Source organism: Macrobrachium nipponense, chromosome 47, assembly GCF_015104395.2.
Source record: "Macrobrachium nipponense isolate FS-2020 chromosome 47, ASM1510439v2, whole genome shotgun sequence".
Taxonomy (NCBI): Eukaryota; Metazoa; Arthropoda; class Malacostraca; order Decapoda; family Palaemonidae; genus Macrobrachium; species Macrobrachium nipponense.
Genome location: NC_087222.1, coordinates 33602478 through 33629026, shown reverse-complemented (window position 1 = coordinate 33629026; position 26549 = coordinate 33602478). Strand labels below are relative to the sequence as shown.

At 38.5% G+C, this 26549-nt stretch overlaps 2 protein-coding genes across 3 annotated transcripts in view; both read right to left on the bottom strand.

The window, feature by feature from the left end:
- Positions 1-10768: 10768 nt before the first annotated feature.
- LOC135204853 (transcription factor kayak-like) lies at positions 10769-25678 on the bottom strand. 2 transcript variants are annotated; one of them, XM_064235062.1, is made up of 4 exons: positions 22767-25678; positions 20469-20643; positions 18403-18656; positions 10769-13967 (listed from the first exon to the last, which is right to left on the bottom strand). In XM_064235062.1, the coding sequence occupies exons 1-4, from the start codon at positions 22983-22985 to the stop codon at positions 12990-12992; spliced, it is 1626 nt and encodes a 541-aa protein (XP_064091132.1). In that variant the 5' UTR covers positions 22986-25678; the 3' UTR covers positions 10769-12989. The 2 variants fall into 2 exon arrangements, with proteins under 2 accessions (XP_064091132.1, XP_064091133.1); XM_064235063.1 differs by having other exon boundaries at positions 10769-13925; positions 22767-25676.
- Positions 25040-26549, bottom strand: part of LOC135204630 (osteoclast-stimulating factor 1-like) — a 258090-nt gene continuing 256580 nt past the window's right edge. The window contains exon 5 of the mRNA XM_064234779.1: positions 25040-25102. Coding sequence (XP_064090849.1) covers positions 25040-25102 — 63 coding nt within the window. The remainder of the gene's footprint in view (positions 25103-26549) is intronic.

Below are 26549 nucleotides of genomic sequence, written 5' to 3'. Positions count from 1 at the left end.
CTACTTCCGGCAACAACAGGGCCTGATTGTTGTTTTAGCGTCAGTCTGTCTCTTTACTTCCGAGTTTCGGCGGGAAACTCTGCAATAATTGCACGCCATTCGCGCTAAAAGATTGCACAGTACGACGCGGCCTTGGGTGAAATCGCATTCCTTCTAATTGCATTTAAGAATTTTCGTACATTTACGTATATATATATATTTATGGTGACCACAAGGTCGTCCTTAGTCGTATAGCGACGCTGCGACAGGGTCGATACGCTACGTTGAAATATATCATTCGTGACGTCCATCATAAGTTTTTTTTTATTATTTGGTGATGTTTGTTGGACCAAACGAGGACCTATATTGATTAAGGGAAGCTCTGGAAGCGTAATATTTTTTTTTTATTAACTGGAAGCTCATTTCCAGGCTGCCACTGGAATTAGTAAGTGGGAAAGTGAATATATATTTTTTTTATGTGGTTCCACCAAGGTCGTACTAAGGGACCTACATTGGTTTCCGAGGTGGGACTGGAATTAGGCGGTTCTTGGGGGTCGTTCTGTATTCTGGAGAGAGAGAGAGAGAGAGAAAGAGAAGATACCCCACTAAGGCACTATTACCCTGTCAAGAGGTATTCCATACCTGTGAAATTCCAAAGTTACATTATATATATATATATATATATATATATATATATATATATATATATATAATAATTATTATATATATATATATTATTTAACCAAGGAGCTCACAATAATAAAACCTTCAGCCTTGAGTTCAACGAAGCCCTTCTTTTATCATCATTACATTTCTATTTTAGCAAGAACACCAATTTTTATATTTTGACGAAGGCTACCGAACAGCCATTATCGTCAACTCTCCTTGATGTGTTTTATATCCTTCTTCCTGATGTTTTATTTTTTTTATTTTTTTATTGTTATTTCCTGCTTGCTTGTTCTTCTGGAGGGCCAGATATGTGACGTCATAGCTGTAAGATACTGTATAATAACTATTTATACACATAGATATGATATATAACCAAGGACTCACAATAATAAAACCTTCAGCCTTGAGTTCAACGAAGCCCTTCTTTTATCATCATTACATTTTCTATTTTAGCAAGAACACCATTTTTATATTTTGACGAAGGCTACCGAACAGCCATTATCGTCAACTCTCCTTGATGTGTTTATATAATTCTTCCTGATGTTTTTTTTTTATTTTTCTATTGTTATTTCCTACTTGCTTGTTCTTCTGGAGGGCCAGATAATGTGACGTCATAGCTGTAGATACTGTATAATAACTATATATATACTGAGATATGATATATAGTACATTTGATGCAACTTTGAATTACGTATGAAAACTAGGCCTAGTGCAGTTGGCTTTTATTCTTAAAAAAAAATATTCCTCATTTCTGGCAAGTGTATTGACCTCTCCATTGTACGTTGACTGCTGAGAGAGAGAGAGAGAGAGAGAGAGAGAGAGAGAGAGAGAGGGAGGGTGGGTATTTATCAGCCATACGGATCTAGAGAAATTGCCTATATATACAAGTAGTCCTGTTTAGGCAAACCTCTGTAGAAACAGCTTTAGGAGAGCACCAGCTCTCTCTCTCTCTCTCTCTCTCTCTCTCTCTCTCTCTCTCTCTCTCTCTCTCTCTCTCTCTCTCTCTCTCTCTCTCATTTCAGCAGGTCTTATTGCCGAAATAATGACCAATGCATCTTTCCCTCTTAGTTTTTTTTATTATTATATAATAAATAAATAATATAAAAGCGATGATCAGGTTTTGGTGAGTCATCTCACGTGACCTTGAAACGCTAAGCGGGAGAGTTGGGTGTGATGCCCGAGGCACGATGCTTCTCATCAACCAACTATGAAATTCTCCTTTTTTATATATAATGAACTTCACTTCCTGCGACGTAGAAGGGTTGACCTGAGACGGACAGGTGTCCCGCGCATCTTGTGACCCGCAAAGGAACCTCGAAAGCGGATTAGGACGGCCGGGAAAATGTGATTGCCAAAAATGGCGGATCTGATAGGGTAACTAGGGCTAGTCTCACTCGCTAGACTTGAGCCAAAGAAGTTTTGCCAATTGGTGGTGGTGGGCCTCTTATTACGTCAGAGAGAGAGAGAGAGAGAGAGAGAGAGAGAGAGAGAAGAGAGAGAGAGAGAAATGGAATAAGGAAAATTAATAAATCATGGAGAGATATTAATGATAATAAGATAAACGCAATGACGTCATAGGTCTATCGGGGTAAGCGGTGAACACTTTCTAGTCTCTTTCTCTCTTCTTCCTTCTTCTTCTGCTTCTTCTTCTTCATCTTCCGCATTTTATTTACGTTAATTTGTTATTGTTTGGGATAATTATGACTCATTTGAGTCAGAAGTTAAAAAACTTTGTGACGATCGACAAACTTTTGACTCAGCATTACCGGGAATTATCTGAATCAGAGCTCTCTCTCTCTCTCTCTCTCTCTCTCTCATATTCCCTTTAATTAATATATATTTAGGAAAGGTTTTTTTATATGCTTTTAGAGCCATTTCTGTTACCATTTCGGAAACTGAATCACGGATGATACGTTCCCGCCATTTCCGTAATATATGCGTCTTCTCTCTCTCTCTCTCTCTCTCTCTCTCTCTCTGTATGCGTCTATCTCTCTATCTCCGCTTCCTTTTACGCTATATTATATTACGAATGTCCGCTGTTCGTCACCCTTTACGGTAAAACTGTAACCTCTTTCCAGGAAACGTTGACTCTTGAGTCTACACCGGGCACTAGACCTATATTATACTCGGATGAGTCATTATGACGAGTCTTTTTTTTTTCATATTCATTTTTACGAGTCCTATATTTGCCCCGAGTCTGTTTGGAAGAGTCTCTTCGCGAGTCCTACGCTATAGGCTGAGTTTTAAGTGTTGAGATAAGCCTGCTGGGGAGTCCTTATAGACCTATGTATGGTGCTGAGTCTGTTTGGAGAGTCCTTTTGCGAGTCCTATAGGCCTATACGGGCTGAGTCAGTTAATAATGTCAGCTTTTTAGTTTTATTTGACGCATAATTAGTCTCTGAAAGAGAGAGAGAGAGAGAGAGAGAGAGACCATCCATGCTCAATCTCTTTCTCATTTACCAAGGTCCGTTTGAGTCATATTGACAGCTGCGGCCTCGCACAGATTCGCGCGCGTTCTTCTTCTTTAAAGAGATAGAGAGAGAGAGAGAGAAGAGAGAATTGGCTAAGCTCTGGGTCATACTACCAAGATGTTAGGAAACCTCTTAACGTCAGATTAGTATGAGTCAGTGTTGCACGTCGTGTGTCATATCTTGGTAACTACACCTCTCTCTCTCTCTCTCTCTCTCTCTCTCTCTCTCTCTCTCTCTCTCTGGTGGAGATGGTTTAACCTTGTCCTCCTAGGCCTATATGAGGCCTAGAGATTGCAGGATGGAGACTTGGTGGAGATTTCTGCAAGATAAAGTACAGGAATTTCACAATTGTCGATATTGGTCAAATTTCCTCTTTTCAGTTCCCCGTATTCCGTTAAATTTATTATTTTATTGTCTATATTATCCAAATGGCTTTCGATAGCAGCGTTGCCAAACTTCTTCCAGACTTTTCAGAAAAAAACAATTTACAAAATTTGATGAACCAGTAACACCATTTTTTTTATAGCATTGTATCATTCATCTTCATCGGTCTAGGATAGATATCGGACATCTTTACAATTAGTTTGTTAGATCAGAAACAATAGTGTTCAGGCGTCGACACTTCCTGACCTGGTATAAGGAAGATGTGGCACAACGCTCTGCTGCCACATCTGCGCCATATTCCAACTTAGGTCAAAGTTTTGTGGAGGGAGTCTGGGAAAAGTGGCAACGTCTAAAACGTATAGCCTATACTACTATTACATGTTCGTAGTCGTTTTAGTTTGACAGTTAAGTGACTGTATTAAAAATGTCTGTGGGGGAATTCTGTCTGTAAGAAGAGTGGGAAAATGAACTGCAGACTTATTTGACTATATAAACTAGGCAGTGTCGTCTACGTACCTCACGTGGTACACTGTAGGCATTTTTTTTAAAGGTTCTTTGCAGCCCCTACCTGGAAATTCTTTCACTCTATTTGCCAGCATTTTCAGAACTGAATGACCCCGTAGGCATTTGGCTGGAATTTTACATTCCTATTCCAGTTCCAGAAAGAGGTTTAAAGCATTTGGAGATCTGCCCGTGAAGAAAGGTCAGATATCCATAGATCTGGACTTCGGTTTCTGTGAGAAAGGTTAAAAAATATCCCCAAAAAATTAAGGACCATCTGAAACTAAAGTCGATTTGGGCTGTATGTCCCAAGAGCAGGTTGATGGAATCGGTGCAGAGGTCAAGAATGTCACGGAAGAAGGTCGTAGCTGTCCTGGAAATCATGGAAGAAGGTCGTAGCTGTCCTGGAAATCATGGAAGAAGGTCGTAGCTGTCCTGGAAATCATGGAAGAAGGTCGTAGCTGTCCTGGAAATCATGGAAGAAGGTCGTAGCTGTCCTGGAAGTCATGGAAAAAGGTCAGATATCCAGAAAATCATGGAAAATGTCACAGATCCAGAAAATCATGGGAAAGGTCAGATATCCAGAAAATCATGGACAATTTCACAGATCCAGAAAATCATGGAAAATGTCACAGATACAGAAAGTCATGGAAAACTGTCATAACAGTCCACAAAATCATGGAAAAGGGTCATAGAATGCAGGAAATGCTGGAATGGGGTCATATATCCAGAAAATCATGGGAAAGGCCATAGAAATCCAGAAAATCATGGAAGGTGATCGAAATCCGAAAAATCATGGAAAAAGTCAGATATCCAGAAAACCATGGAAGAAGGTCAAATAAAGAAACCCAGAAAATCTATGGAAAAAGGTCACAGAAATCCAAAAAAATCACGAGAAAAAATGTCAGGGGTCCAGAAAATTCTAGAAAATCATGGAAATAAGGTTCATCAAACAGAGAGGTCTGATCCCACTAGGAATTCAGACAAAAATTCAGAAAAAATTGAGGAGAGAGAATTTGTTTTTAATTTGAAATCATTTGTGTAATATTCTCTACGTATGGTACTTAATAGACTTGGATACTTATCATCAGAAAGCCTTGATACTTAACAGGTTGTCTTAATAACTTTTAATACAGATTTTAACCCATATATCTATCTGTAAGTGGATAAATAAATACCGAAGAATAAAAGTAAACATCAGTCATGCATACCAAGAGACAGAAGGATCTTGTTCCAGAAAATCAGAAAGTGGAAAAAAGGTCTTGCAAAAGAAAAAAAAATACCTGGAAAATGATGGGTCTAAAAATTAAGATAGAAAATGCTAGAACAAAAGATTATACAATAAAAAAATGAAAAATGGGGCTTGGAAGAAAAAACCCTAATAAATATCAAGCAAAACCCCAAACTATTGTACTCGTATGCAAAAAAGATGAATATAAGAAGACTAGAAATAGGCCCTCTAAGAATTGAAGGGAGATTAACGAATGAAAAAAAGGAAATATGCAACATATGAGCAGAAAGATATAAGAGAGAATTTACCCCTAGAATTGATAATGAAGATAATGATACAGAAATAAGGGATGAAAATAGTGAATATTTATCAGACATAGATATTAATGAAGCTGATATTGTGCAGGCTATTAATGAAATTAAAAATGGATCAGCAGCTGGGCCAGATGGTGTCCCTGCTATTTTGTTAAAGAAAGTAATTCATTCTATTGCAAATCTGCTTGCAATGTTATTAAGGCAAAGTGTAGATACAGGCAAGATTTATGATGAACATAAATTAGCATATATTACCCATACTTTCAAAAGTGGATCAAGACTAGAGGCAAGTAATTATAGGCCTGTGAGTCTAACATCACATATTATGTAAGTGTATGAAAAGGTAATGAAGAAAAATATTATGAAACATTTGATAAAAAATAGTTTGTTTAATATAGGACAACATTGTTTTGTACCCGGAAAAGGTACACAAACCCAACTGTTAGTCCACCGCGAGAACATATATAAAAATATGAAAAACGGAAAAGAAACAGATGGGGTTTATCTAGACTTTGCAAAAGCTTTTGACAAGGTAGACCATAATATATTAGCGAAGAAAATTAGAAAACATTATATAGTGGGTAAAGTAGGAAGATGGATAAAAGAATTTTTACACAACAGAAAACAGATAGTTATTGCAAACAATGAGAAATTGGATGAAGCTAAGGTAATATCCTGTGTGCCACAAGGTACGGTGTTAGCTGCATTGCTGTTTGTTATTAAGATTGCAGACATAGACAGTAATGTTAAGGACTCAGTAGTGAGTAGTTTCGCCGATGACACAAGAATAAGTAGAGCAATTACTTGTGATGAAGATAGGAACTCGCTACAAAGAGACCTTAACAAAGTATATGAATGGGCAGAGGTAAATAGGATGGTATTTAACTCTGATAAATTTGAATCAATAAATTATGGAGCTAAAGAAGGAAAGCTATATGCATATAGGGGACATAATAACGAGACAATCACTAATAAGGAAGCAGTTAAAGACCTTGGTGTTATGTCGAATATGAACATGTTATGCAATGATCAAATAGCAATTCTATTGGCAAAATGCAAAGTAAAAATGGGAATGTTGTTACAGAACTTCAAAACAAGAAAAGCTGAACACATGATTATGCTTTATAAAACGTATGTTCGTAGTCCACTTGAATATTGAAATATGATATGGTACCCACACTACCAAAAGGATATTGCACAAATAGTGTACAAAGGTCCTTTACCGCTAGAATAGAAGAAGTTAAGGATCTTGACTAATGGGAAAGACTACAATTTTTAAAATTATATAGTCTACAAAGGAGATGAGAACACTACATGATAATACAGGCATGGAAACAGTTAGAAGGAATTGCCGAAAACATCATGGAGCTAAAAATATCAGAAAGAGCAAGCAGAGGTAGATTAACAGTGCCCAAAACTGTACCAGGAAAACTAAGGAAAGCACACAGGACATTAATCCACTGTGCACCAGCATCGACAATGCAGCGTCCATTCAATGCGTTGCCAGCTCATCTGAGGAATATATCTGGAGTGAGCGTAGATGTGTTTAAGAATAAGCTCGACAAATATCTAAGCTGCATCCCAGACCATCCAAGATGGGAAGATGCAAAATATACTGGAAGATGCATTAGCAATTCTCTGGTAGACATTAGAGGTACCTCACACTGAGGGACCTGGGGCAACCCGAACATGATGTAAGGTCTGTAAGGTAAGGTGCCTGTAGCACTTGAACAGTCTGTATAGAGTCTGTGTAACCAGACATAACCTCTGTATCTGATACTCAATTGTTTACTTATCAAAGGCCCTGTCTTCTATTTCTGCTTAAAGTGTGCGCTCATATGGTCTCTGAAACTTGGCCACACACACAAACATTTTAAAAAATGCACAAACCTACACACAAATGGTTAAAAACACACAAACAACTCACAGACACATGGATACGAAGGCACCAAGTATAATAATTGTCATTATCTGTATACGCAGGACGTTATCTTATCACCTCCTCTGTTTCCGTCCTTTGTATATACTATATGGGTTGGGGATTCCCATCTCTCTCTCTCTCTCTCTCGTTCGTATCTCTCCTGACAAACTGTTTTTTCAGACTTCTGAGAATCCAAGCTCAGCCTAACTTTCTGAATGTTCTCATCATGAATGTTTGATAACTTAAGCTGAGATCAGCTTGAATGTTTGAGAATAAAGTTGAGAGCAGTTTTAAGGTTTGAGAATTAAGCTTAGATCAGCTTGAATGTTTACAGAATTAAGCTGAGATCAGATTGGATGTTCAATTGAGAATTGAGCTTAGGTCATCTATGATTGTTTGAGAATTCGAGCTTTTTTCTTGCTCTCAGCGTTTGAGAATTAAATTTGAACAAAGCTTAGGTCATCTATGATTGTTTGAGAATTCAAGCTTTTTTCATTGCTCTCAATGTTTGAGAACTAAATTTCAATAAGCTTGGATGTTTGAGAACTAAATTTCAATAAGCTTGGATGTTTGAGAATTTAAGCTGAGGTCAGCTTGAATGTTTGGGTATTAAGTTTGACTAAGCTTGGATGTTTGAGATTAAGTTTGAATAAACTTGAATGTTTGAGAATTAAGAGTTTATAAACTTGGATGTTGAGATTTAAGCTGAGATCAGCTTGCTGTTTTGAGAATTAGTTCTATAAGCTTGGATGGTTGAGGATTAAGTTTGAATAAACTTGAGTAGTTGAGAATTTAAGCTGAGATCAGCTTGGATGTTTGAGAATTAAGTTCGAATAAGCTTGGGTGTTTGAGAATTAAGTTCGAATAAGCTTGGATGTTTGAGAATTAAGTTTGAATAAGCTTGGATGTTTGAGAATTAAGTTTGAATAAGCTTGGATGTTTGAGAATTTAAGCTGAGATCAGCTTGGATGTTTGAGAATTAAGTTCGAATAAGCTTGGATGTTTGAGAATTAAGTTTAGAATAAGCTTGGATGTTTGAGAATTAAGTTCGAATAAGCTTGGATGTTTGAGAATTAAGTTCGAATAAGCTTGGATGTTTGAGGATTAAGTTTGAATAAACTTGAATGTTTGAGAATTTTAGCCCAATTGAAGCATAAATGTTTGAGAATTAAGTTTGAATAAACTAGAATGTTTGAGAATTAAGTTTGAATAAGCTTGGATGTTTTGAGAATCCAAGTTCAGAACTCAGACTTGGCTTCGTTACAAACGTTTCAGCCTTAAGGTTTATTCCGGTCTAATCTGTTCAAAACATGTATTTTGAAAACACATCCTGTACCGTTCTGGTCAGTTTCCGGACCTTCCAAGTGTCCGTTTCCGCCTTGGGGTGCTTGCATCATATTTTGAAACTATATATAATTTTTACATATATATTTTATCATTTGATATATATTATATATATATGTTGTTACACCACCGGCCCGCGCAACGGTTGGCGTAATTGGTTAGAGCCAGGCAATGAATAGCATACATGGTTGTAGTGGGCCACTATCTATGGGTAGAGAAGGCCACGGGGTCAACACTCGCACCCCAAAATAAGTACGACTGCGGGCCAGAATGTTGTTATTGAATGCGGCGTTGCAGAGGTATTGATCGCCTCCCTCTTCAAAGGTTCCCAAACCGAAGGAACTTTTGCAACGTAAAGGTCACATCTTTCTCTGGGCTTCATCGTTTGCAAAGAGGATGTACTGTACGATTCGCAGGATGCGTTTTAGTTGTTTTATATATATATATATATATATATACTATCCATATATATATATATATACATATATCATTTATACATATATATATATATATATATTATTACCTTGTTTCAGCTGCCAGAATGCATGCCATTATAATTTGCAGGCCACCTGCCAAGTTGCCGTTCTTGCCGCGATGCTCAATTGTCTGCAGTTAAAATTCGAATTTAACGGTTTATGAGCCTAAAAAACCACATACGATGTTAATTTGACATTTTTTCTTAATTTCTTTTTATTAACATATTTTTGTTGTTATATTATCTTACGTTATTTTTATAAAAATACTTTTGTTGTTACATTATCTTACGAACAGAACGTTTTCTCATCACGCGGGATGTGGCAACTTCCCACTGTCTGGGCGGTTGCCAGCAACCGCCACTTATTTTTCTCTTGAATATATTTTTTGGGGGCGTAAGACAATCTTAGTTGTGTTTTCCGTTTCATATTATTTATATAATATATATTATAGTTATTATATATATATATATATATATATGATATTCTCTATAAAATTTGAACTAGTATAAATACAAGGCAGAAATTCTAAAAAATTTGAAGTTGAAAATGAGAGGAGAAAGTGTAAATCAATAAAACCACTGTATACATTTCATAAAAATCCATTTAATGAAACTTACGTCTAAATAATCCTGTATAAATAGATCTTGTTTGTATTCATCTTTTCACTTCATTCGACGTACCAAAGCTAGACTAGTTTTGTGTTAAAACATAATTATTTTTTTCTATATATTTCTTCCTTAATTATGGCAGATAAAACAGCTGTTTTTAACATTTTTTAAAAATTTTTTTTACATTCATTCAGTGATTGCGTCGTTTGCCCCCCACACAAAGTTGTATTTTGATTAACAGTATTTTTTATTAACGAATTTTTTATAATATACATATATGTGTAGTTTTTTTCACAAACATAGACATTCATAGCTGATTGTGTACTGGTAAATTCTATTACAGTATTTTTAATGAATTTTCCACACTATGTGAACTTTTTCAGAAACACAAGTATGTGTTTGTGTAACTGTGCACAGACGCGTGTATAATTTCTATGAAGTGTATACCTATTCACAAACATAGGTATGTATATCTCATGTTTGTGTATTGTTTGGAATTATAAGCATGTATGTATGTGTTCACAAAACAGGTATATATGATATAAAATAATAATATATTATAGTATATAATATAATATATATATATAGATATATATATATATATATATAAATTATATAAATATATATATATATATATATATATATATATATATATATATATATATATATATATATATATATTATATATTTGGAAGTATTTAAAAAAATGCCCTAATCTTCTGTGTGACCTTGAAACTTAAAACCTTTCATAATCAATTTCGACGTAGCGTTGCGTAATTCAGCTGTTTTAGATCTTGCAACACCAATTTGACATTTTCTTTGGATAAGAACCTTTCCATTAAAAGTAGATTATTAAAACTTACAAGAGAATTTTGTTGTTGTTGCGTGTAAGGAAATTCGACTTGGTTTAAAAATATAATTTCAAAATTGAATTAGTTTCTATTTTTTATGTTTCTGGGTATCAAATCTAAGTACACGTAATGGTTCTCAGTGCAGTAAAACTTGATTGTAAAGTAGGAAGAAAGTCCAGACTTGGACAACTTTTCCTCAAGCACTTTTAAAGAAAGTGGAGAACTCGACCAACATCGAATTACACATTCAGCTACTTTTCAGAACACTTGAAAAATACCTCAAGTGTTGTCTATAGACCGATGGTCACTCTCTCCCAAAATAGTTTTTATTTTTTATTTTTTCTAAGTCACTTTTTATTGGGGATACAAACGACGCTTCTTTTGGTTCATGCTGTCAAAAGCTGACTCCGTAATTCACACGCTTTGTAATTTATATCTTCACATTCACACAATCTTAATTGTAACAAGTGTAAGGCAAAATGTGTCCGTAGGGGGGCGTAGTACTAGGTTTCGTCAACAACACTGGTTAAAGGGGGCGGGGCTTGGGAGTGTTGGTTGCTTGTCAACAAATAATGGTGAAGGTTTGTCAAGACGAGATTATTATAATTCTCATATTTTTCAATCACTATCTGGATTTTTTGCTGTGATTTTGTTTTTACACCAGACAATATTATAATGTCTTACGATAGTTCTCGCTCAGTTTTGTAAATCCGGGATTTCACAATATACCAAAATCTTTAATTTTTTTTTTTTTTTTGGTAAATTAAATTCACTATTTACAAAACATTTTCGTATAATTTTGATGTGGAAGCTTTTCTGATTTTTTGTGTGTAGATTTCACCATTTATAAAAAAAAGTATAATTTTGCTATTAAACTTTTCTTGTATTTTTTAAAATATAGATTTCACAATTTACAAAAAAAATCCTACTGCAATTTTGCTGTTGAAGCGCTCTTGAATTTTGGTTTATTCAGGTTTTCAAAATGTACAAAAATTAATTCTCGTAGAATTTTACTGTAAAAACAATCTTTTTTTTATAAGTTCCGGATATCACAATTTACAAAAAACATTCTCGTAGAATTTAACTGTAAAAACAGAATTTTTTTATATAAATTCCGGATTTCACAATTTACACAAAAAAATCTCGTAGAATTTTACTGTTAAAAAAAATTTTTTTTCTTCTAAATTCCGGATTTCACACGTAAAAAAAAACATCGTATAATTAATCTTTGGTAACATTTAATCAGCAATATATTAAAGTTCTTTCGTACATTGAGTCAATTTAGTAAATATGCCAATTCACCAATTTCAGAATTGAAAGTTTCCTCGTCAATTTTATAAATGGCCAATGACGAACACTAGACGCGAGACATTAAAAAAAAATAATAATAATAATAATTCCTTCACCAATTATCAACAATCATCCAATTTTTGTAAAAGATATCTCGTCACATTGGAAAATGGTGACGTCACATTTTTGGAAAATTTAGAGGTAAAATTACAAAAAAATGAAAATAAATTTTTTTAAAATTATGGTTGGTAAAAAAAATACTAAAATTTTTTTAAATGAGGGCTTGTTGGCCAACTACACCATTTCACAGTCGTCACTATACAATGAGCACCATACATCCTACAGGGGGGGTTAAGTGTTAAAACAACTAATGACTACTACTATTATTATTACTTTTATTATTACTATTATTATTATTATTACTGACTTAGGACAGACAAAAACATTTGAACATCATAGGTGTATAAAATTAAGGAGATAATTGTGTTTTTTTAGGAAAAAGAAATATTATTTTTCGTGTTTGTTTGTGGTGGTTTAAAAAAAAAAACAATTTGAACTCAAAATCCAGGGACATAAGTGGAAAAGTGCATAGCGGTATCACTACAAATATACATAAACAGACGTTGAGGGCGTGTATTTATGCATACGCTGGAAATAGAATTATTATATAATAATGTCTATATATATATATTTTATATATAAATGGAAAAAGGCGGCTTCCGAAGGCATACAAGTTTTGTTTGTTTGTTTGAATTGAGAAATGGTCTCGTGGCTTCACAAAAAAAAAAAATAGAGAATTGGTTGTCAGGAGTTTTTTTTTCGTCTTCTTCCTCCTCCTCTTCTTCTTCTTCTTCTTCTTCATGAGACGATGAAAGCACCCAGCCTGAGCAGACTGACAGACAGACGACCCTCTCCTCCTCCTCCTCCTCCTCCTTCCTCCTTGCTCCTCCTCAGAGGGACACCAACTTCGGAGGCACGGAATCGGGCGAGGAGAGGTCCGACGAAGACGACCTCTGCTGCGATCCGCAGTTGCCGGAGGAGGAGGAGGACGTCGTGGAGGATGGTACCGTGACTACGGGCGTCGTCAGGGGCGTGAGCCCCGTATGGAAGGGCGTCAGAGCCGTCGACCCGCTGGTGACGGGCGTCAGCCCCGTGCCGCCCTCCATCATAGACTCGAAGTTCAGCCCGCGCAGGCCGGCCGAGGGGGTCTCGATGGGCACGCCCAGGTCCGCCACGCTCGGGGTCCTCAGCGCCACGGGCGCCACGGCCAGGCTAGTGGGTCTGCGGGGTCGGTGGGCGGCGGCAGGAACGACCACCTCGGGCTTGGGCACGGGAACCATCTCCTCGTCATCGTCGTCGTCGTCGTCTTCATCATCGTCGTCATCGTCCTCTATAGGTTCCTCCTTGACGATGATTTCCTCGGCCTTCATCGCCGCCGTCAGGATCTTCTTGCTGGGCGGGGGCGGCGCCCCGCCCGTCTGCTGGAGGTGGTGGTGGTGGGGAAGATGATGATGATGATGATGTAAAGCGGACGAGGAGGAGGTGGTGAGGGTCGTGGGCGTAGCAGTCGAGGTAGTCGTCGAAGACGGAGGAGGCGCCGCCAACGAGGAGGACGAGTTGTTGTTGTGGTTATTATTGTTGTTGTTGTTGCTCTGGAAGCGCCTGCGACAGACGGCCTTGTGCGTGGCCAGCAGGAACTCCAGCTCGTCCCTCTGCTGCTGGAGGAGCTGGATCTCCTGCTGGAGGCCGGACTTCTTGCCTTCGAGGTCGTCCGTCTCGTCCTGCAGCATGTTAGTCTGGTCCAGGCGGCGTTTCCGGCAGCGGGCGGCGGCCAGCTTGTTCCTTTCCCGCCGGAGGCTCCGCTTCTCTTCCTCCTCGATGCTGAGCTGTTCGGGGGAAGAAGACCATAGAAAAAGGCTGTCATCATACTGCAAGTAGAAAACAGAACGTGGCGGTCTATACACAGGCGGGAAGGGACATAGAATAGTTAAGTATACCTTAAAATTTACCAGACCACTGCTGAGGAGCTGATTAACAGCTCTCTCTCTCCTTATAAAGGGCTGGCCCGAAGGATTAGATCTTTTTTTTACGTGGCTAGGAACAACAAATTGGTTATATATACCTAGCAACGGGACCTATACAGCTAACGACGGCGAAAACGCGAGGGGCGGCGGGGGTGGGGGGAAATGGGGCGTCAAAATTTAATATATATTAGAAAAAACAAAGTAACAAGAATAAACAGCAACAGCGAGAAATGGGGCGTCAAAATTTAATATTAGAAAAAATAAGCAGAATAAACAGCAAAAGCGAGAAATGGGGAAAAGGGGCGTTAAAATTTAATATATATTAGAAAAAATACCAAAATAAGAAGAATAAACAGCAACAGCGAGAAATGGGGAAATGGGGCGTCAAAATGTAAATAGAAATTAGCAAAACAAAAGAATAGGAAGAATAATAGACAAAATTTAACGAAGAGGATCTACAGCAACAACGAGAGAAGGTAAAATGGGGCATCAAAACGTAAACAAAAGACGAAAAGACGAAACACAGAAGAAGAAGAATAATAAACAAGGCACGAGAGAGAAAGACGGTACATTAAAAAAAAAAAGTCAACAAAAAGACAAAGAACGAAACAAAAAGAGAATTAGAAGGAGGAAACAAGAGAAAAGGAAAGACGGTACATCAAAAAAAGTAAACAAAAAGAAAAAAGATGAAACGAAGAAGTAGAAGAGTAAGAGGAAGAGAACAAGAAAACGAAGAAACGAGAGGAGAAAAGAGGAATGTCTGACGCCTCATTAATCCCCATTAATTAATCCATCAAGTCAGGCTGATGGGTTAATGAGCGTTGATTAACCTGCCCCAATATCATAACCGTCACTTCATCATAATCATCAACATCAACAGCTATTGTCACTTCGAGTTATGCAGAATCACTACTGTCTATCTATCCATCCATCTATCCTAGGGGTCCTCTGTTCCTTATAACTATTGGACTGTGGAACCTAACATATAATCTTCTTGCATTTTAATAAGTCTTTTTTTTTTTTTTTAACTATTCATACATTTTTTTCTTTATTTAATAAGTGAGATTCATTCTCTCTCTCTCTCTCTCTCTCTCTCTCTCTCTCTCTCTCTCTCTCTCTCTCTCTCTCTCGAATTTCAAGTCGGTAGCCCCTTTGGTGGGCTTGTTCCATATGGAGAGGTTTCATCTACTGCAAATAATAATAATAATAATAATAATAATAATAATAATAATAATAATAATAATATAATAATAATAATAATAAATACTTAAGAACTAGCATAGCCTTCTCAATTATGCGCGAGGTCCCGCAAGCTATTTACTATAAATTATGTCATACAGACTATACACACATACACATTCCTACACAGCATTTAATACAACCATCTCTCCCCCCTCCCCCCCCCCCCTCAGCAATGAAAGCAAGATGTCAACATTCAAGAGACATACACATATATATCGAGATTATTATATATATAGATATATATAATATATATATATATAGATACTATATATATATATATATAATTGATTTTGATAGTTCTGAAGACTATAAAAACAACCTATTCGCAGGAATACAGGGAGGAGGAGGAGGAGGAGGAGGGGGAGGAGAGGAGGAGGAGGAGGAGGAAAGTCCTGCTGTCGTGTGTCCTGATTTGAACATTAAAAAGTACCAGAGTTGGGGGCGATCGGATCTTTCGAGAAATCCATGTCAAAAGTCGTCATCACCAGAGTCAGAGAGAGAGAGAGAGAGAGAGAGAGAGAGAGAGAGAGAGAGAGAGAGAGAGAGAGAGAGAGAGAGGTAAGCAAGGCTATGATGATGTGGAGGAGGAGGATGACTCACCGTCTCATCATGACTCATGATCTATGAATCAACTCTCTCTCTCTCTCTCTCTCTCTCTCTCTCTCTCTCTCTCTCTCTCTCTCTCTTTCTAACATAAGGTTTCTAGACATACAGCAATGCTCCGTCTCACAGAGAGAGAGAGAGAGAGAGAGAGAGAGAGAGAGAGAGAGAGAGAGAGCAGAAGGGGCACCCTTTTACACACAGACAACTACTGGCAAATTCATCTGCATATGGCCCTTACCAATCCCCCCCCTCTCTCTCTCTCTCTCTCTCTCTCTCTCTCTCTCTCTCTCTCTCTCTCTCTCTCTCTCTCACCTAACTGCTCCCTTCAACAAGTGGTAAAAAGAGAAAGAGAAATTCTATAGCGTGTGACGTTAAAGTGCGTCTATATGTATTGAGTATGGAGAGAGAGAGAGAGAGAGGAGAGAGAGAGAGAGAGAGAGAGAGAGAGAGAGAGAGAGAATGATCTAAACTAATCAAATTAAGAGTCGAAATGAGTCAAGACAAACGTCAGGTCATGTTAGATGCATAACTAACCCTCCACTCGAGTGCATATGTACCGGGCGCTAACAAAGGCCTGGCTCTCTCTCTCTCTCTCTCTCTCTCTCTCTTCTCTCATACACACTTCAACTGTCACATGGCACACGCTGCTAAAAATCTCTCTCTCTCTCTCTCTCTCACAAACCAACAATCACATGACACAAAACCTAAAAGAAAAAAAAATAAATCTTAAAAAATTAAACAACCATCTCTGGACCACCGGATGCAGACGTGACAACGCTGTGTAAAAACTACCCAAACAGATCTGGCAGCGTGGCCGATGTTGACCATCTGAGTACCACACGAAACGAAAAAAAAAAAAATAATAATAATCACATCCTTCCAATGACTTACTATGGAACTCTACGACTAATTCTTGGTTTTGAGAGCTAGCTATATTATATATATATAATATATATATATATATATATCTATATATATATATAATATATATATATATATATATATATATATATATATATATATATATATATATATATATATATTATATATATATATAGATATATATATATATATATTATATATATATATATATTATATATATATATATATATACTATATATATATATATATATATATTATATATATATATATATATATAGTATATACTATATATACACACACACAGATAGACAGACGTGATTCTACATACTATAAGCATACGTGCATATTCATAACTATATTAAAAAAAATCTCATTAGGGATAAGATTAAACCACCTAAAGTCTACCTACTACCAAGTACCCTTCTGGTGCTCTAAATGAGACTGACTGACTCTCTCTCTCTCTCTCTCTCTCTCTCTCTCTCTGATACGCCTGTCGAATCTATACCAGCCTATCTAAGCCTACTTTGTCAACAACTATACAAAACAAAGTCGCCTCATCACTGACCAGTCTTATGCCCTGCGTTTTATGATGCAATAGGTGTTTTTGTGTTTGTTTGTTTGTGTGTGTGTGTGAATCACTGGCGTATAAATAGAAGCTGTGTAAACATACGCAGAAGCCACGTTAATTAAAAAAAATACGCGCAGTCTCTTCGGGGTCCCGTTATAATTTAACAAAAGGTCCAAAAGTCCCTCCATTGTTCTAGACAGCAGAAGAATCGTGTGTGAGTCACGTCTTGTTTTGGAGTCCCTGCCTGTTTCAATGCAGTCTCTTCTGTCTGTGTCTGTCTGTCTTAAAAGTCTATCCTGTGTCTGTATGTATACACAGAAGGCAAGGCCAAGACGACACCATCCATACAAACACACACACACACACTAAAAATTTCTTGGGGTCCAAGTCGAACCGATCACGGTGACGGCGCAATGATTACGTACACATTAGATCTCGTGACAGACGTCATTCCTGTATGAGTAAACGCTGGGGTTTTGAAACCGACCTCCTTTTTCGAGAGAGAGAGAGGAGGAGAGAGTTTTGCACTTCAAATTTACCTGTAGCAGAGTGGACCTCTTATGATATCTATCAAACATGACTAAAGACTGGACATGTAATGAAAGAGAGAGACCCCAGGTCAATCACACGGGAAGATGATGATGGCGAGAATTGACCTCATCTTTAGAAACTTAATCTTTAGAAGAGGTGAAAAATTAATCCATTGGTCGATCACTGAATAATGAATCCCGTATTAGTCAATTTTGTTGGAGGGGAGGGGACACAATTAGCTTTGGAAAAGAGGGCCGTGGAGCCTGCAACTTCATCCCAAAAGACCTGAAGGGAAGGGGAAGGTACCCTGAGGTACCCCAAGGAATCCTGAGGCACTCCCAAGGAATCCTGAGGCACCCCAAGGAACCCTGAGGTACCCCAAGGAACCTGAGGTACCCCAAGGAACCCTGAGGTACCCCAAGGTACCTTGAGGCACCCCTACCTCCCCCGGGGGTCGCAGTTTTAGGGGGAAAATGAAAATGGAGATAAAAAAAAATGTCTTTGTCAACAAACCTTCTCGTCTTTGACAGGGCGTCTTCCTCCCATTCTCCTGCTGGGGAGGTGCTGCTGCTGGTGTTGGTGGATCTGTGAGGGCATGGCCAGAGCGGAGGAGGTCGAGGTGAAGGTGGTGGTGGGAGGCGGCTGTTGGCGGCCGTGCAACGCCCCTGGAGACGTCGAGGGCGAAGATGTGACGGAGGACGTGTGAGGGATCTGCGTCAGCGTCCCTCCCCCCCAGCACTTGCTGTCCACTGACACGTAAGTACTGCCTGAAGGAGGAGGAGGAGGAGGAGGACGTCTCTATTAGTTGAGTACATTTATAAAAAGGGTCTTTCGAGGTCATGCAGCGGGATAGAAAACTTCAGGAGGAGGAAGAAAAACGCCTTCAGGGGAGGAGAGGAGAGGTGGTCTCTCTTATTTCATTGGGATTGAGGCAAAAGTGTGTTTCATGAGAGAGAGAGAGAGAGAGAGAGAGAGAGAGAGAGAGAGAGAGAGAGAGAGAGAGAGAGAGAGAGAGAGAGAGAGAGAGTCTCTTTCAGGGTTACACATTTTATTTTTAGGAATACAGGCATAAGGCGAATAATTAGAGAGAGAGAGAGAGAGAGAGAGTGCTCTGTCAGGGTTACACACATTTTAAAGGACATACAGCATAAGGCTGAACTATTAAAATTAGTAAAAGGCTTGCACAAATTTATAAGGACATACAGCATAAGGCTGAACAAAGAGAGAGAGAGAGAGAGAGAGAGAGAGAGAGAGAGAGTCTGTCTCTTTCAGGGTTGCACAAATTTAAAAGGAATACAGCATAAGGCTGAACAATTAAAAGTCAGTAAAAGGCTGAGCAATGTAAATTCACCACATGACTGAACAATTTATATACAGTAAAGTGCTGAACAATTTAAATTTATGCTGGATATACTAAATTTACTATACGACTCAGTTTTAAAAATTTGGTAACGTACAAGGCTGAACCATTTCATTCATGGGTCAAGAGTCTGCCCTTGGGGAGCGATCTATCAATTTAAATTCAATACAGGCCTTCATTATTCAAATTTGGTAACTCGCTGAAGGCTGAATAATAATAATTATAAAAAAAACAATTGATTGATAAATGGCTTTTAAAAACTCGCGTCAAAATATGACAAGGCAGAACGAGATAAGTTCTGTACAAGAATGAATAAATTGAATTAAATTTCAATGATGAACAGTTTTACTATTTAAATTTAGCACCAAACTCAACAAATTCATTCAAGGGACAAGAAACTGGCCCTAGGGGAAGACCTATCAATTTAAATTCAGTACAAGGGACAAGAATCTTCCCTTTGGGGAAGAACTATTTAATTTTAATTCAATACAAGGGACAAGCAAGACGATCTCCCCTTTGGGGAAGAACCAATTAATTTTAATTCAATATAGGGACAAAATCTCCCCTTTGGGAGAAGACCTATCAATTTAAATTCAATACAGGGGACACGAATCTCCCCTGTGTTGAAGAACCAATTAATTTTAATTCAATACAAGGGACAAGAATCTTCCTTTGGGAGAAGAGCTATAAATTTTAATTCAATACAAGGGACACGAATCTTCCCTTTGGTGAAGAACCAATTAATTTTAATTCAATACAAGGGAAAATCTCCCCTTTGGAGGAGGACCTATCAATTTTAATTCAATACAAGGGACAAGAATCTCCCCTTTGGGGAAGAACCTATTTAATTTTAATTCAATACAAGGGACAAGAATCTCCCCTTTTGGGAAGAACCAGTTAATTTTAATTCAATACAAGGGCAAGGAAAAATCTCCCTTTGGGATGAACAGTTAATTTAATTCAATACAAGGGACAAGAATCTTCCCTTAGGGAGAAGACCTATCAATTTAAATTCAATACAAGGGACAAGAATCTCCCCTTTGGGGATAAGACCTATCAATTTAAATTCAATACAAGGGACAAGAATAATCTTCCTTTGGAGGAGGACCTATCAATTTTAAATCAGTCCAAGGCCGAACGACTGAAACCCAGGGCACACACACACGAACCCCCCTAAATCATCGCCCCCCCCCCCCCCCACAGTGGGAGAACAACCTACCTCCGTTGGGCTGCACGAGGGGGGGCACAAACCCCGCCTGGTTGGAATGATTTTCGGGCGCAGGCAGAGTCTCCAATTCCAGAAAGGTCTGCTCAATGTTCCTGAGAGTTGTGGGCGTCAGGGTGGGCGTGGTACGGGTGGGGACGCCGCTGTGTACGCCCTCGAGGCTGTTCAGCTGTGGAAGAGAGAGAGAGAGAGAGACGGAGTGAGTAAGTGTGAGAAACAGAGAGAGAGAGAGAGATTAGAATGTCTAATCATCAGGTAGAGTTATACCTATCTTATCTCTAGTTGGTGGGGGGGATAAATACGTACTTTGCTCTCGTAAACGAGTCATATTGAGAGAGAGAGAGAGAGAGAGAGAGAGAGAGAGAGAGAGAGAGAGAGAGAGAGAGAGAGAGAATATCTCCTCAAGTTATGAAGCCACATTGTTCAAAGGACAGAACAATTAAAAATAAAATAATTCTGGCACACAGAGAGGGGAAGGGACAGTTGTGTATGTTGTGTGTGTGTGTGTGTATGTTTATGTGTGTGGTGTATGTTTGTGTGTAAGTATGACGTCACGTCAGGGGCACAGCCAGAATTAGACCGGGCCAAAAATAGTGGGCCACTCATCGCCCAAGACCTTGTATGTGTGTGTGTACGTACGTGCGATATATATATCTTATATATATATATATATATATATAATATATATATATTATATATATATATATAATATTGAAATCTCATAAACGGGATGTTTAATATTTTTACATAAACACCGACATTTTGGACAGAGAGAGAGAGAGAGAGAGAGAGAGAGAGAGAGAGAGAGAGAGAGAGAGAGAGAGAGAGAGAGAGAGAGAGAGGAAGTGGTGATTATTAGGTGAAAAATGTTGTCCCCTCTGTTCAGTAAGACAATGTGCCACGGTGCCGTGTGGCACTGATGTAAACACGTGTGCGCCTTAGACGCATCCCTGTGATTGGGACACACCTCGCTTATTTAAATGATTCTGCCCTGAAGACGTACGGACATACACACACACACACGTACAGACATACCTCTACCTACGTACCTACCTTCCTACCTTGGAAAAATCTGTTCATTTGCTCTGTCTCCTTCAGGTTACTGCCATAAAACAAAAGCCCTTGGTCCCGTTGCTGAATAACCACTGGTTCCATGCAACGTAAACACACCATCCACAAACAAACAAACAATAAAACAAACGGGCAGGCAGACACGACTCCATAGATCAGGAACAAATGGGCCCCCTAAAAATGAGCGAAATTTCACCAAAAACATAAAAAATTTGCGAAAACATACCGACTGGCCCCTTAATACCTCATTTGCATAGACGACACACTGGTTAATCAGTCATTCCATGTATCAGAGATTTGTAAGACAGAGAGAGAGAGAGAGAGAGAGAGAGAGAGAGAGAGAGAGAGAACTGTTCAGTCCCACTAACAACTGAATGATTCATAAGCGAGTCTAGCTAGTTCTAAAGATAATAAGATCCTTTACCACGAACAAACCAAACTGGATATTCGGCAGGTAACAGTGAGACAGGAGGCCAAGACACTCCTGAGAGAGAGAGAGAGAGAGAGAGAGAGAGAGATAGAGGAAGATAGAGGGAGGAAGAGAGAGAGAGAGAGAAGAGAGAGGCGGGGGCGGCTAATCGACAATATTAATTAAATCATAATACATAAGGCCGAACCTCTTGTGCCTGCATTCCTTCACACACAGATGCATGTCCCAACTCTAACCTATTCTTACTTTTACACCAAACTAGCCACTCACTCTCACTTGTTTAAGGACAATTCTCTAATCCCAAGCTTTATACTCAAAGTTCATGTATGCCAAACACACACAGCTTTTCTCATTTATTTGTAAAAAAAAGAATTTCACATTATTGTTCCAGAAGGCCTTGAACATAACTGTCTCACACTGTTCTTTACTGTTAGCCCTTTTTATCTGTTGAACCCTGTCAGTCACAAACGGGGTTTTAATACATCTGAGATTCCACACAAACTCTCTTCGTCGTGAAATTCACAAAATCGTTTTTGTGCATTCAGATATCAATATACATACAGTATATACCGTATATTTAACGTATAACTCAAAATAAGGATTTTACCTTCATATATATTTAAAATACATATATACACAAATATATATGTATAATTCTACCTGTGCATTGGTAAAGGTACCTGGCAGTTACGTGACTACAATGGGGCACAAAAGACCAACTCATAAATTCTTCCACAGGTAAATTTACTCAAAAAAAAGGTACATTTAAATATATATATATATATATTCACCTGTGGATGTTGCTGGTTCAACTGATAATGAGAAATATGCGGTTGCAAGTTTTGCTGGTAATGGTACGGTAGATGTTGTTGTTGTTGTTGTGATTGTTGGTACGAGTATTGTAGCTGCTGCTGTTGTGGATTGTGATGGTGTTGATGGTCTCCGCCTGAGGGGTAGTGTTGGTGGTCGGGGGGTGAGGGGTTAGGATAGGGTAAATGCCAAGAAGTCATTTTCAAACATTATTGGCTGTTGTGAGGGGAAGGGGGGGGGGTGGGGTTGTGTACAACGGTTGTAAGTAAGACTACGACTCGAGTAGATCACTGGTTGTGGATACGAGTTTATAGATATGGTTGAATAAATCTTATGATTTCCAAATTCGTGTTTTATTGTAATTTACTTTGGGTTGTGAGCGGGGTTGTAGATTGATTGAGCGGGTGTTTGGGGGGGGGAGGGGGTTGTAACACAACACGAGTAGAAGATCACAGGAATGAGTGTTATTGCTTTCAAACCCGTAATTTGTCTGCTAACAAAAATATTTTCTGTTGGGGTTGTAGAACGATTCCGCGGTTGTTGAAGGTTGTATTGTGTTGTAGAATAATCACGCAGTTGTTGGGAGGTTGTAGCACAACACGAGTAGATCACAGGAATAAATATATATCCTTATTCTCGGAATATCTTTTCTCGCGGGGTCGTAAGAGGGAGGGTGGTTGTAAAATATAACTGAGTAGATCACAGGTTGTGGGTATATATAATAGTTTAAATAAGTCTTCAGTAATTCAGTCGTTTTTTTTTTTTCGTTAATAACAAGAAAAGAATTTATCTCAGGCAATTCTTTGTCAAGTCAATCGGATGATTAGAATCAAGCGTTTGTGTGTATATATATATTATAAAAATATTTAAGTGGTTTTCTTTATTGCGATTCGATATATAAAAAAATACTACTCTCACTATGGCGGGATTCTCTATTTCAAATAGACTTTCCAGACAAAAGATATTTTCTTTTTTTTTATTTTAAAAAGTAACAAATGCTTCGACGCTTGTACTTGTTTAAAAATCACTCGTATATATTTTTAGAAAATTCACTTTTTTCGATATTAAGGCACTTTGCAAAGACCCTTCGTAGTTTTAACAAAAATATATATAAAACTATTTTTTTATATTCTCAATTATTCCTCTTCTTTCGCTTGTGTGGGCTATTTGAGAATTCGTGAGTAAAGTGGAAGTATATATATATAAAAAATCTAGACGCCGTCAGGACGACGCATGTGTTGAATGTGTATCACTTTCTTTCCTCAGAAAGGGTTCGTCCTCACACTACGTCGCTCTGTGGCACACTGAGCCACTGAGCGATTTGTATGTAGTAGAATGGCTCTCCAGCTCGTTCTTCCCCCCTCCCTCACTCTCTCTCATATCCCGTTTTCTATGAAACCGCCAATACGTCTCTCAGGGGAAGAAGGGGTGACTGATGCGTTCTCGCGCTCGGTTTTATAAAACTATGGCCGGTTTTCTAAGAAGGCTCTGTTTACTCTCCTGACTCACAGTTCCGATTTCCTCCTACTGCTGCTGTCTACTCCTTCGTCCTCCTACGCAACGTCAGATGACTCATCCTCTCAAGATTTCATTCATGACGACGGGAAAATAATAAACGTGTATATATGACTGTTTGTCCCGCAAGGCGGGAGACTGCAGACCCCTGCCTGCCATTTTTAAATTCTGTCAACAACGCAGCCCTCGCGCGCACGCGCGACGGAGAACGAGACAGTTTCGGGATCCAAACGCCGTTTTCCCCCCACGTGGGCGTATAGGACGGCAATTATGGGCGTGCGTGCGTCCGGTCTATCTCTCTCTCTCTCTCTCTATCCACCAAGGGCGTCGACACGTACCCGGGGCACAATTTTGCTTATATAAGGCAAGGGACGTTTGCCATGCACACCGAAGTCCTGTAGGATGAATCATGCCTTGGCCCAGGTAACTGCACCTTCCGCTCCTACGGTAGGGCATAGGATTCTGGAAGGTGCTGTTTGGCTCGTTATCTACAATGTCATAATATCTACAACGTACAAATTCAATTTTGGCTTGTTATCTACGGTCAAAATATCTACAACGTACAATTTCATTGCAGAATTCCTTTGCGATCATCTTCAGGGCTTTGCTACTGACTGAAATATTTAAACTGAAATATAGAAGCTTACTAAATATAAAAATGGTAAAGGACTGGTTTATTTTTTAACTAACTATACACAGCAATCTATCTAGTTAACTAATTATGAAATTAGGTAGCAAGCTAGATTGTTACAAACGACACAACTTGCATTACTTTGGACAATAGGTAGCAATCTAGCTTGTTACTGAGGAAATTAGGTAGTTAAATTGTTATAACAAACGACACAACTAGCCTTTCTTGGAAATTGTAGATCGCCTACCTCAGCTACCTGTGTAGATATCATACCAAAGTATAGATTCGTGACATGTAGTAGACAACCTTCTGGAATCCTACAGTTGTGTGACTTACCCAAGAAAGGATATAAAAGCAAGAGTTCCCCTCCCCCACCAGTGCAGGATTGGCTCGACCTACAACAATAGGATTCACCCAATAAAGGGTAATGTCAGGATTCAACTCCAATAATTGAGGATGTGAGCATTTTCAGCAGGATCCCTATGTAGGATCCCCACCAACCGAAGGATGATCTGACACGCTCCCAATATGGATAGGATACTTTTTTTAAAAGGTAGGATGTTAAAACCATGCCCTTGAAGGATTGAATTAGGATGCGATTCGATATTGTTAATCCTTGAGGACGGAAGACTTGGGGGTGAACAGAGAGAGAGAACGAATCCCGTTACGTTCTTGACACAAAGGGCTGAATATATTTCACTAGAAAATTAATATGTCATTATCATACCCAAGTACGTGTATATTATACATATTCAGTCTCTCTCTCTCTCTCTCTCTGTTTTTCATCGGCCTCCCCGTCTCTTCTCTCTCTGTTTTCACTTTCTAACGGCCAGCTGCCCCAGAGGTCAAAATCTACAACCAACCTTGGAACTCTCTCTTTCTTTCTTTCTCTCTATCAATTCCAGACCTCTAACGTTCAACAGATGTAATTAGCAAGATATAATAATGACACTTCAACAACAACAAAACAAAACAACAGCAACTAAGTGGTTGTAAGTGATAACACAGGCAGCAAGACACAACCTGTTTTTCCCCAGGAATGTGAACAGCGTGCTTGCGCGCACGCAGTACGTGAGATTTTCATACTCCTTTTGTAGCCAAACACAAAGCTACTAAGAAACATACTGTACATGGCTTTAGACACACACACACACACACATACACTTAAGGAACAATTTGACACGAGAGGGCGAATTCTGAGAGAGAGAGAGAGAGAGAGAGAGAGAGAGAGAGAGAGAGAGAGAGAGCAGCTGGTGGTTCAGGTTTATTCAGGATGGTGCAAGTTATATCGTACATTATAGACCCATCGTGTATAATGAATGCACGGGAGTTTCCCCAGCATATTTCTGACGTCAACCAGCAATTGCTTAACCACATTATTATTATATTTATTTATAATATCTATATATATATATCAATCAGTATTTTAACTTTAAACATTCCTAGTACAGGGTGTCCATAAAGTCCCAGTACCATTATAAGCAATAAATACTTGTAATGGTACTGGGACTTTATGGACACCTTGTATAACTTGGCGTATTGTTATATAGATAAGTGTGTCTGTGTATATACTAAAGTTCGTTATCTTCGAACAAATCTCTCATCCAAAGGCCACGTA